Source organism: Sminthopsis crassicaudata, chromosome 3 (genome assembly GCF_048593235.1).
Source record: "Sminthopsis crassicaudata isolate SCR6 chromosome 3, ASM4859323v1, whole genome shotgun sequence".
Taxonomy (NCBI): domain Eukaryota; kingdom Metazoa; phylum Chordata; class Mammalia; order Dasyuromorphia; family Dasyuridae; genus Sminthopsis; species Sminthopsis crassicaudata.
Genome location: NC_133619.1, coordinates 8,840,103 through 8,852,703, shown reverse-complemented (window position 1 = coordinate 8,852,703; position 12,601 = coordinate 8,840,103). Strand labels below are relative to the sequence as shown.

Below are 12,601 nucleotides of genomic sequence, written 5' to 3'. Positions count from 1 at the left end.
GAGGGAGGAGCTCACCCATCCTTTTGTGTATGAACTCACTTTTGGCTCGGGGCCTCCTGAGTCACCAGTCTTTTCAGCAAAGAAACCAATTAGGAGCCTTTTTGTTGGCTCAGGTTGGAATCCCCGAGTCAGCAGAGCCAAAGCAAGCTTCTAAAGCGTTTGGTGTTGGGTTCAAAGTCGGGAGCCTTATGGGCCAGGCCCCCAGTGGGGTGGATGTGGGAGGGGGGTGGCTAAGCCCCTCATCTCTGTCAGCCTCGCACTTAGAGGTCACCTAGTGTCCCCTCGAGGGAGGCAGCTGAGTATCTGGAACCTATGTGATGGGAAAACCAAGATGGAGAGAGACTAAGGTCCCTGGCAGTCGCTGCTCGGGTGCCAGCTGGAGCTCCAGCCTTGATCTCCCTTCTGGGACCTGCAGCTCGGCCGCCGCCAGGACCCTGGCCCGTGGAGGTTGCGCGGGCCCCTCCACCCCAACAGGGCCACGATGAGAGATTGCTCTCTGTACTTGTGTCTCTCCCACTGGGAAGTGAGCTCCTTGAGGGAAATGATGGCTTCAGTCCCTTTCTTCGTGCCTCTATGACTTCCCCCCAAATTGATTATTTTTTGGTCACCATGTCCCTAATCTTCTGGGCCTGAGACTGGGGTTTTCCTCAGTTTCTCTCCTTACAGGCATCCCCTGTACATCTCAGTCTCTGGTTCTGGAGTCAGAAGGAACTAAGTTCAGATCTGCCTTCAAACACTGACTAGCTGTGGACTCTGAGCAAGTCCCTCCCCTCTGGCTGCCTCAAGTTCCTCAGCTGTAAGATGGGGAGACTATAATAGCACCTCCCCCCTTGCTGTGAGGCTCACAGTGATGAAGTTCTCAGGGGTGTCCGAGGTTCCCATGGGGGGCCGGCCCTTGGGGGTTTCCAGATGGAGTGTGGTACTCAGACAGACTCCCACCCCCACCCTTCCAGGCTGGGCGCCCCAGCCTCCCCACAAACAAGCGCTTCCTTCTGGCTCAGCCTTGCGGCCCACCTCGTTCTGGGTAAGGGTGGGCCCCTGGAGCTAGGCTCTGAGGGCCCCCCTCGGAGATTGTGTTTCCGGAGCCTCAGGGACCACCGAGCCAGCACCTCATTTTACAGGAAAGGGAAACTGAGGCTCAGCGAGGGGAAAGTGGGCGTGGGAGGCGGCCCCCTCCAGGTGCGGCTTGCCCCCCGCGGAGAACCCCGGAGCCATTCTTCCTTAATCAATCACGGGAACTAGCCGGTTCCTCCTTAAGAGAGAGCAGAAAGGGGAGCTCGGTTTCTAACCGACTTCTGGGACTCCGCCCCCGCGTCATTTCATTTTCCTTAGAAGGCTTTCTCTCCCTGACATTGTCGGAGCCGTCCGGCCGGCCGCTCGCCGCGCTCCGCACTTTCTCCCTGCGAGGAGGTCCGCCACGAGCCGCCGGGACGGGAGACGGTCGAGGGGCGCTGAGGGCGGCCAGGGAGCAGCTTCGGAGCGGCCCCGCCGGGGCGGCCCGGAGCCGGGGTGCTGGCTGGGAGAGAACGGAAGGAGATGAGGAGGAGCCGCTGAAACCCGGACCTTTCGTCTCTGCCTTGGGGGAAAAAGATGCGACTTGAGAGGTGCGCCCAGGGCTCGCTTGGCGGGGGCGGGGGGCAGAGCCGGGGCTGAGAACCTGGAGCCCCCCCCGGCCCCGAGCGGTCCGGCGCCGGGTGGCACCTGCGCCCGGTCACCCCGGAGCCCCGCTGGCCGCCGGGGAAGGGGCCCTGCTGGAAGGCCGGCTGCGGGGGGACCCCTGGCTATCCCGGGGCACCGGCCCTCGGGGCCCCGGCTCGCAGGCCGCGGGTAGCTGGAGGACCGGCCCCGGGCCGGGCCGCGGGCCGATTCCCCGACTTTTGGTCTTTGAACCGAGTTGCTCCGGCTGGGCGCTAGGCTCTGTTTGAAGTCGGGGGTGGGGGGAGGGGGAGCCCGCCTTCCCTCTCCAAGCCCCCCTCGGGAAGGGGCTCCCCTCCGTGCCCCCCGCCCGTCCTCAGGGATTCCCCGGCCCCTCCCGCGGCTCCTAGGTTACTGGTCCCGGCACTCGGAGGGAGCCTGAGGACAGGGAGCCCGATGAATCACAGAGGGCGGGGTGGCGGGGGGCCGTCCCGGGCGCGAACCTCGCCTCCGCGGGGGTGCCCTCGCCCGCGCCCCCCACGTGCCAGCGCCTCTCTCTCCCCGACAGATGGAGGTCCTGCGGCGCTCGTCCGTGTTCGCGGCGGAGGTGATGGAGGTGTTCGACCGCTCCCCCACCGACAAGGAGCTGGTGTCCCAGGCCAAAGCGCTGTGTCGGGAATACATCCAGTCCCGGCTCTCCCGGGCCGGCCTGGGCTGGAGCAAGCCCGAGTACAAGGCGCCCACGCCCGGGGGGAAGCTGGCCGAAATTTCCAGCATCCTCCTGCGCCTGGGTGAGTGGGGACGCGGCGGCGGGGGGCGCGGGGGGCGCGGGGGGAATCGGAGCAATGGGCGCGCTGCCCGGGCCGCGGACGGCCCGCCTGACCGTCTCCCCAGGGGCTTGCAGCCCCGGGTTCCAACGGGGCCTCCGCTTCTTGCCCGCTGGCCACTCGCCGTCCCGCCTTTCTCTTCTGTAAAATGGGGAGAAGACATCTCCCTAGTCGGGAGGGATGGACTGGGTAGCCTAAGGGGCTCTGCTTAAATGTGAACAAAGGAGGCGACCTTTGGAGGGGCTGGGACACAGCTTACTAACGGACCGGGAATCAGGGGAGCAGGAGGGAAGGGGCTGAGCCCCGGGAGGAGGAGTGGGGGAGAGGAAGGAAAGGGCTGAGCCCCGGGAGGAGGAGTGGGGGAGAGGAGGGAAGGGGCTGAGCCCCGGGAGGAGGAGTGGGGGAGAGGAGGGAAGGGGCTGAGCCCCGGGAGGAGGAGTGGGGGAGAGGAGGGAAGGGGCTGAGCCCCGGGAGGAGGAGTGGGGGAGAGGAGGGAAGGGGCTGAGCCCCGGGAGGAGGAGTGGGGGAGAGGAGGGAAGGGGCTGAGCCCCGGGAGGAGGAGTGGGGGAGAGGAGGGAAGGGGCTGAGCCTCGGGAGGAGGAGTGGGGGAGAGGAGGGAAGGGGCTGAGCCCCGGGAGGAGGAGTGGGGGAGAGGAGGGAAGGGGCTGAGCCCCGGGAGGAGGAGTGGGGGAGAGGAGGGAAGGGGCTGAGCCCCGGGAGGAGGAGTGGGGGAGAGGAGGGAAGGGGCTGAGCCTCGGGAGGAGGAGTGGGGGAGAGGAGGGAAGGGGCTGAGCCCGGGGAGGAGGAGTGGGGGAGAGGAGGGAAGTCGCTGAGCCCGAGTTACCACAAGAAGGCAGGGTGCCTCCTCGGGCACCAGTTACCCCGAGGAGGGGGAGGTCCTTGGTCCCAGGAGGTGCAGGGACTGGCGTTGTCACCAGGCTTCTCCCCTGTCAACAGAGCTGCTTCTGCACCCAACCCGCAGGACTGGGGGCGGGCACTCAGTAACCACATCACACACCCCTTAGCACAGCTCCTGGCACACAGGAGGCGCTGAGAAGTACTGATTAAGCACTTACAGGCCAAACATAGAGCCTGGCACATAGTAGGAACTTAAATATCACTTGGCCAATAAGCATTTATTAAGTACTTACTATATGACAAACATAGAACCTGGCACATTGGTAGGAACGTAATATCAACTGACCAAAAAGCATTTATTAAGTACTTACTATGTGACAAACATAGAGCCTGAACATAGTAGGAACTTAATAAATATCAATTGACCAAAAAGCATTTATTAAGTACTTACTATATGACAAACACAGAGCCTGAACATAGTAGGAACTTAATAAATATCAATTGACCAAAAAGCATTTATTAAGTACTTACTATATAACAAACACAGAGCCTGAACATAGTAGGAACTTAATATCAATTGACCAACCAGCATTTATTAAGCACTTCCTATGGCCTGGGCCTCTTTGTGGAGGCTCCAGGCCTTGCTCAGGCTTCCTCCCGAGTGCCATGGAGCTCAGGCCTTTCCCCTGGCACTCCTGCCTACCTGCTCCTCTCCCCCGGCTCAGAACTCCCTGGGGTCTAGGCCATCATGACCAGCCCCCTGCTTGATCTGAGGGCCCAGGCCTGGCATGGGTGGCTGCCCCGCCTTGGTGCCCGTGCCTGCCATATGCCCACCAGAGGAGGGAAGGGGAAGAGAGAGCAGAAGACACAGATCAGAGGGATAGAATTAGAAATGAGAAGCAAGAACTACCCACTCCCAGAGAGGGCTCTGCAGTAGAACAATGAGATTTTCATTTGCTGAGCATTTTATCTTCCCTCTTCCCATTAGCTCCATCAGGCACTCAGAAAGTCAGAGGTTTGCCTGGAATCTCACTGAGTCAATTGGGGTTAAGTGACTTGTCCAGGGTCATACAGCCAGGAAGTGTTCAGTGTCTGAGGCCGGATTTGAACTCAGGTCCTCCTGACTTCAGGGCTAGAGTCTGGTCTTCCTGATAGCTGCACTGAGGGGCACTGAGGCGCAGAGGGACTCCCTGGACCCCATTAATCAAGCAACTGTAAGCATCTGTGAGCCTACTTTGTTTGAGGCACTTTCTGGGCCTGGACAGGAGCAGCCCTGGGAGTTGGGGGGGGGACGACGGAGAAGTAGTTATTTTTTTGGGAATCCGAAGAAAAGGAAGCTCCCAGCCCTCCCCAGATGCTGCAGCTGGTGATTCTCAGGCATTTAAAAAAGGAAAGATTAGAGTTCTCCCCAGCATCCAAAGGAAAGGGCCCCCCTGCCCGTCCAGCCCATTTCCTCTTGCCCCAGCTGCCCCTCGCGCCATCACTCACTGAGTATTGCCAACACCCCTTCCCCAAGTGAAATGACCCCATTTCCTTTAACTTTTTCTCCCAGGGTCTATTTCTAGGCTCAGTAATTGTTCTAGTTTTCTCCTTTGGATTCCCTCCAAACTCTCCGCACTTCCCATGAGGGCCAGGACTAGCGATCCCCTCGGGCCTCCGCCTCTGTGGTGGGTCTCTTCGGACTCAGTCTGTACCTGTGGAATGAGTTCAGAGTAGCCCGAGTTCAAATCCTCCCACTAACACCCTGAATCCCTCTGTGCCTCAGTTTCCTCATCTATAGAAAGGGGTGCAATACTTAGGTTACTTATACACCAGGTTATTGTGAAGCTTCACTGAAATATTGTCCGTAAATCGAGCACCTGGTGAACTTACAAGGGCTCTAACAATGCTGGTTTTATGTAGGAGTGTGCCGATAAATGTTTTCAGCTGATTACCCCAAAATGGGCAGAAATGGTCTCTTCTTGGGCAATGGTTAGAGCACTAGCCCTGAAGGTCCTCCTGAGTTCAAATCTGACCTCAGACACTTAATACTTCCTAGATGTAGGACCCTGGGCAAGTCACTTAACTCTAATTGCCTCAGTGAAATTTAAAAAAAAAAAAAGTTTTTTTTCCAAGAGCCAGCCTCAGGAAGATTTTTGTTCCGGGATATGTCCTGCCTTGGTCACCTTGGGCACATCATTTACCTGCCCAATACCCAGAAGACTCTGGAAGACTTTCAGTTCCTGTAACTGATACAGATACGGAACACCAATGAAATCACAGGCTCGGGCCCTAGACTATTTCATTACAAACTCAATAAGCATGAATAAAAATGAGAGAGTCAGAGACCCCATGGTGGCTTGGATGGAGCCATGAATATGGCCCAGAGAGGGGGCGAATTCAAATCTAGCAACTGCCACGGCCTAGCTTTCTCTAGAATTGGTAACCGTAGAGAGCACAAGATCTCACACATTTAAAACACGACAGATGGGGGGGGGGTAGGTTCGGAAGCTCTGTGAAGGCCTGCTGTCACCCACAATGCCCCTGTCCCTCTAGTTCCAAGGGAACTAGCAATGTGGCGAGCCTGCTGGGGGAGTAACAAAAAGGCTTTCAGTGACCACATTAAAAAGGTCGTCGCTTGTCCTGGCAGGGAAACTTGGGAATCCATCTCGACCTGGGCTCTGGCGCAGACAGAAGGCTCATGAGCTCGAATGGAGGAAAGGACATCTTTATTTTCATTAACTTGAACTTTCCTTTTTAATGCAATTCATGATGCTGAGAAGGGCTCCATCCAGAGGCTTCCAAAGGCAATTGTGACCCTGCCCCCCCCCCAAAAAAAAGGTTAAGAACTCCTGATTTCTAGACAGAGACTCAGAATCTCTGAGTGGGGAAGGAGCTGCTAAGCCGGCCTGTATCTGGCCAAGAATCCCCTACATTACTCGAAGATCTTCAGGACAGGACATACACTTCTTCCTCCAGAGCAGTCCATTCCTTCTTGGGGCACTCTCCTGGGACCCCCACTTTACAAATAGGAAAACTGAGGCTCAGAAGGGATTAAGGGATTAGTGGAAGACCACCAGGCTCTGATGAACTCCACCTCCAAAACCTTCCCGGCTCCGGCTTGGGGTTCTCCTCATGGGACCACTGGGCCTTGGCCCTGCTGGATTTGCAGGTCATGTTAGCGGAGTCTCTGGTGTGCATGTGGGGGGGGGGTCTCCCCTCAGGATGAGCCGTCATTAGAACTGGGGGAGAGAGGACAGGAGAAAGTCTTGGTCTGGGGTCTTCTCACTCTGGATGATTGAGAGGGAGACTTCCATGACCCTCAGAGGGAGCTCAGGCTGGACACTGAAGGGAAAGCTCTGTGGCCCCCCTGCCTGGCAGAGTGGCTCTTTCCCACTGGGGGCTCCAAGGTGGGGGCACGCCCCCTTCCCATGGCAGCACAGAGAAGCAGGAGGGATGCTCCATTGGGTCTGTGGGCACCCCGCTTCCAGCCTGCTCCTTTTACTTCTCCCAACCTGTAACATGGGGAGCCCATGTCCCAGGGCTCTTGTAGCCTGCAGAAAGTGTGTGGGAAGCTCCTGGAGGGGATGGCAGCCAGAGTTAGAGGGACGGCAGAGGCAGAGACCACCGAGGCTCGGGCCGACAAAGTAGCCGGCCCAGGCCGAGGCCCAGCGGCTGAGGTCCTCACCCCCCCCATGTCTCCTGCAGGGGATGAGCTGGAGTACATCCGGCCCAAGGTGTACCGGAACATCGCTCGGCAGCTCAACATCTCCCTGCAGTCAGAGAGCGTGGTGACCGACGCCTTCTTGGCCGTGGCCACTCAGATCTTCGCGGCAGGTAGGGAGGCCGGGGAGGGCGGGAGGAGCTGGCCGGGGTCACCACCGCAGCCTTGGGCCGTTGTCGGGGAATGAGCATCCCCGGTGGGGGCCTCCTCGGTCACCCCTCAAGCTGTCTCATGGGGGCTGGGAGCCGCTCCCAAACAAACGAATGAATGAGTGAATGTATGAAGCAAATGATGGAACAAGCATTTATTAAGCGCTTATGGTATACGGGCACTATGCCAATCCCCGGGGGTACAAATACAAACCCAAGAGGCCTTGCCCTTATTAAAGGAGATGATTTGGGGGCGTTTTTCGGGGAGCCAGAGGGACGGGAAGTGGGGTCACAGGAATGGTTTTTGCTCCACTCTTTCGCCAACAAATGGCACTGATTCGACTAGAAACTGTCGCGGAGACGGGTTCAAATCCCCCTGCGACGTTCACTGCCTGGGCGAGCTCCTTCCGGCCTTCACTCTGGCTTCCCCGTCTTTACAGTGAGGGGGCGGACGAGAAGCGCGACTGGGGTCCGGTCTAGCTCTAGATTTGGCGGCGCGATAGTGATGGTCGGCTGGGATGCGGCCGCTGCGGGAGGGAGCGGACAGCGCCGGGGGCGCGGCCCGGCGGAAGGCGGTCCTGGGTGTGGGGCCGAGCTGGGGGCGGCCGCTACCTGCGCAGGTGAACCGACTGCTGCGGATCCAGGCTTGCGGGACTGATCGCCTGGCCCAGGAAGCTCGCGGGGAGGGTTGGCAGGGAACGTCAAGCTCTAAGGTGGCCGGTTGTCCCCCACGGCCCGCGCACCTTAGGTCTGAAGCCGCCGTAGTGGGCATTCGGTCAGCAGCCGCCGAGATTTAGTCCCGGGGCGGGAGCTGGGAAGCTGGGCCGCCCCGAGGGCACCGATTCTGCCGGCCTGAGCCAGGAGGGGCTGCTGCAGGCTAGAGGGCTGGGGAGCGAGGAGGAGCCTGGGAGCCTGGAGACTCCGGTCCTGCCTCTGGGCCCTTCAGGCGGCCCTCGGGAGGGAAGTCTCCAGATCTCTCTGCCTGTTGCCTGGCTGGGATTGTAGCCTGCAGCCCAAGGGTTACCTGGCTTCGCTGGGAGAAATTTCCACACTGCGGATGAGGAACAGCCAGCCCCAGTTTAAGACAAAACACTAAAATTTAAGCTGACCCAGAATTTAGAGGAGTTAGGGTTAGGGTTAGCCCCCCTCTCCCCCCCAAGCTGGAGCACCATCCCTTCATGGGTGGGTGTTGGGGGCCGGTGCGGAAAGGCCCAGTTCTTGGCCCGGTCCAGGGCTGACTCAGAAAAGCCAGACCTCGGGGATGATGGGTACACGAATTTTTTCCTGTTCAATGTAAATCCTGGTGCAGGATTGGGTGTAGATTCCCAAACTTTGCCCTTGGAGATGTCCGGCTCTCCTCAGCCCATCCTGCCTTGGGGCGGGCCCTGGTCTCCCTGGGCTCCCTGCTGAGGAACCTAAAAGGCAGCCAGAAGTGCTTGGAGCCTCCCTCTGCTTGCCAGAGGCATTTTAAAACGCCCCAGCAGCTGAGAAACAGCCCCCCGGCCTCATAGCCCCCCAGACCCATTTGCAGTTCTGTTCTGGGAGGAGCCGGAGCCAGCAGGGGGGGCCTGGAAGGAGCCTCCAAGGGCAGAACTCTCCCAGGGGACGACTCTGGGGTCCCTCTGCTCCTCTTCAGGGAATGATGGGGGCGCCTTAGCAGGGGGGCAGCCCTCCGAGGTCCGGGGCAGGCTGAGACATCCCCGGGCGTTCCTGGGCTCTGCCTGAGGTCACCGGGCCTTGGAGACAAGCTGGTGGGGGGAGTGTGAACAGCACCCATCCATTCCTGCCATACCCATGGCCTTCATCCCCCCTGAAAGGAAAGCGGGCAATCGTGGCACAAAATCTGTGCAGTTTCCACAGGCTTGAGCAGAAACATGTGATTTTATTCCAGTTATTCTTTTTCTTATGGTAAGCTGCCTGGCAAATGGGAAACACACACTTGAACGTTAAAACGTTAACTGAAACCGACCCAGAGAGGGACAGACAGACCAACATCACATTCTGGACTTTTGTCCAAAGTTGTGCTCAGAGCTTGAGAAGTGCCTTGTTGGGCATTTAATGTAGTTCATTTTGACCCAGAAGCACCCAGGTGGCTCTGAAGTCAGAAGAACCAGGGTTCAAATCCAGCCTCTTATTAGCTGTGTGAACCTGGGCAAGTCACTTAACTCTTTGCCTCAGTTTCCTCATCTGTAAAATGAGGATTGCTACAAAGATCAACTACAATAATATTTGCCAATCACTTAGTGCAGAATCTGGCACATAGGAGGTACTTAAGAAATGCTTATTTTTTCCTTCCCCCTCCTGCCACTATTATAGGTATTTAAGTATTTGGGAATAAAGGTACTTAAAAAGATGTGCAGGAAGATAGAGATATTGGACTTGCAGCTTCATTGAGGTAGGAAACTCCCAGGTGAGGACATTTCTCTACCAACATGAATCAAGTTCTTCCCTGCAATTTGTAGCTAGAGTTTTGTTTCAATTTGCATTTCTCTAATTATTAGAGCATTTTTAATTTGGCTATTGATAGCTCTGATGTTTTCTTCTGAACACTGACTTCATATCATATGACATTCATTATCAATTGGAGAATGGTTCTTATTCTTGGACATTTGATTTTTTTCTCTATATATATGTCTTTCCTTTTCTCTATTAATATGTGTGTGTGTGTGTGTGTGTGTGTGTGTGTGTGTATGATTTTGAAGTGAGATTTTTGAGAAAAATTTTTAGCAAAGATTTTTCCCAGTTTCCTGCTTTTCTTTTAATTTTAGTAGCAATTGTTTTGTTTGTACAGAATCTTTTTTAATTTTATGGGATTAGAATTGTTCCTTTAAGCTTTTGCAAACCTCTCTCTTTCTTGAACGTTTCCTTATTCATAAATCTGACAGATCATTTCTTTTCTGCTTCCCTTAATTGTTTCTATCATCCCTTCTGTCTAAATTCATGTACTGATTTTGAGCTTATCTTGGTGGACGGTGTGAAGCATGTGTCCATGTTTCTGTCAGACTGCTTTCCAGTTTTTCTCAAAGAATATAGTTCTTGTAGCTTGTAAGCTTTGATCTTGGGGTTTATCAAGCACTTTTTTATTGTATTCTTCTGCATATTGTGTTTATTTCTATATATTATGGACCTAATCTGTTCCATTGACTAGCCTCTCTATTTTTTATCCAGTACCAGATTATTTTAGTGATTAGGCCTTTTAATATAGTTTGATATCTGGTACTACTAATTCCCTTTCCTTCTCTTTCTCTCTCTCTCTTTTTTCATGGATTCCCTTGTATTCTTGACCTTTTGTTCCTCCAGATTATTTTTTTCTGGCTCTATAAAGTCATTATTCAGTAGTTTGATTAGTTTGGCAATCAAATAAATTACTTTAGGTAATATCGTCATTTTTATTGTATTCATTTAGCCTCCCCAAAGGCAATTAGTATTTCTCAATAATTTAGATCAGTCTTTCTTTGTGTGAAGTGATTTGTAATTGTGCTTATAGAGTTCCTTTGTGTGCTTTGGCAGGTAGCTCTCAAATATTTTATACCATCTATAATTATTTTAAATGGAATTTTTCTATCTCTTCCTGTGGGTTTTGTGGGTAACAGATAGGAATGCTTCTCCCTTCCATGTCTCCCAGTGCATACTTTTCTTCCACCCTTCCATTATTCTTTTGAGATTATCTAAGCATAATAGAGCCACATCCAGGCCTCCTGCCTAATTAGACTCTCTCTAAGATGCCTGGCAATGATAAAGTTTTTGAGGGATTACGTGTTTCATATTCCCATATGGAAATGTGAACATTTTAAACTTGTTTAGTCTCTTTTAATTTTTCACTCACATCTCTTTTCTATGCTTGAGTAATGTGTGTTTGAATGTCAGATTTTTTTATTCAGCTCTGGGTTTTTTTAATCAGGGATACTCGAAAATCCTCCAATTAATTAATTATTCATTTTTCTCCTGTGGAACTGTAACAAGTTTTGCTAGGTAGATTATTCTCAGCAGTATTCCTAGGTCCTTTGCCATTTGGAATAACATATTATAAGCCCTCTGTTTGGTGGTAACTGTAGAACCTTGTGGGGTGCTGACTGGCTTCTTGATATTTCAGTTGTTTCTTCCTGGATACTTGAGGGATTTTTCCTTTCTCTGGGAGTTTTAAATATGGGATTTCCTTCAGGAGGTGACTAGGGGATCTTTTCATTTTTACTTTGCCCTCTGGTTCTAAGAGATTTGGGCAGTTGACCTTTATAACTTCTTGAACTAGGATGTTTAGGCCTCTTTTAAAAAATCATGGCTTTCAGGTAGTCTGATTATTTTAAAATTATCTTTCCTTTATCTATTTTCTGGGTCAGTTATTTTTCCTGTACGATATTTGATATTTTCTTCTATTTTCTTTAATCTTTTGACTTTGTCTTTATATGGTTTTGATGTCTCATGGAATCATTAGCTTCTATTAACCAGTTCTAGGTTTGTTTTGTTTTGCTTTTTGCTTAAGCAATTGGGGCTAAGTGACTTGCCCAGGGTCACACAGCTAGAAAATGTTAAGTGTCTAAGGTCAGATTTAAACTCTGGTCCTCCTAACTTCAGGGCTGGTGCTCTATCCACTGCCCCACCTAGCTGCCCCATTCTAATTTTTAAGGAGCTATTTTCTTCAGTAGGTTTTTATATCTTTTTGGCCAAGTTGATAATACTTCCCTCCCCCTCCCCCCACCATAGCTTCAGGAATTCTTGTTGGGCTTTTGTCCAATCTGTAATTTTCTTTGAGTCTTTGCTAGTAGATGTTTAAATCATTGTCTTCTTCTCTGTGTCTTGAGCTTCCCTGCCATCAGTCTCTCGTTGGGTTCTCTTTTTGTTCACTCATTCTTCCAACTGATTTCTTGACTTTAGATTTTGTTAGTAATGGGCCCTGCTCACCTCTGGGGGTTCGAGGTGGGGGTATTTCTGACCTGTGCTTCTGTCCTTTTATGTCCTTGCACTGCTAGTTTTTGATGTTTCCAAAATGGTGTGATCTGGGAGAAGTCGGTTTGCTATCCTCTTGGTCCAAACTGGCAAGTCGGGTCTGTTAGCTTATGTATAGTTGAGTTTCTGTAGCCCCCCCGGGGGGTTCTGCAGGCTCCGGGGGACTGACCTGACAGCTCCTCTTTGATCTCGGTCTCCTTCTCCTGCCTGGTCATTCCACTGCAGGTGCATTGCACAGGGCTAAAGATGAGATCTGAGGTTGGCCCTCTGGGCTCAGTCACACAGCCAGCCGCCTGGAGTTTGTTCTGGCTCAGGCCTCGGCAGGATCCTGAGTCTGCAGCTGTTTCTCTCTGCCCTGACTCTGTGACCTGGCACTGGATCCTGGTTGACATGACAGCACCCCTTCTTGCTCATGGCGCTACCCTTTGGCTTTCTTTCTGCCTTGGTGCTTCTCAGCCCCCTTTGCGTCCCTGCCTGTTGGAAAG

At 53.4% G+C, this 12,601-nt stretch overlaps 1 protein-coding gene across 1 annotated transcript in view; it reads left to right on the top strand.

The window, feature by feature from the left end:
* The first annotated feature begins 1,331 nt into the window (after positions 1-1,331).
* Positions 1,332-12,601, top strand: part of BOK (BCL2 family apoptosis regulator BOK) — a 31,594-nt gene continuing 20,324 nt past the window's right edge. Inside the window, exons 1-3 of the mRNA XM_074297943.1 lie at positions 1,332-1,604; positions 2,204-2,426; positions 7,008-7,136. Of these exons, the coding sequence (XP_074154044.1) occupies positions 2,204-2,426; positions 7,008-7,136 (352 nt within the window). The 5' untranslated portion in view covers positions 1,332-1,604. The remainder of the gene's footprint in view (positions 1,605-2,203; positions 2,427-7,007; positions 7,137-12,601) is intronic.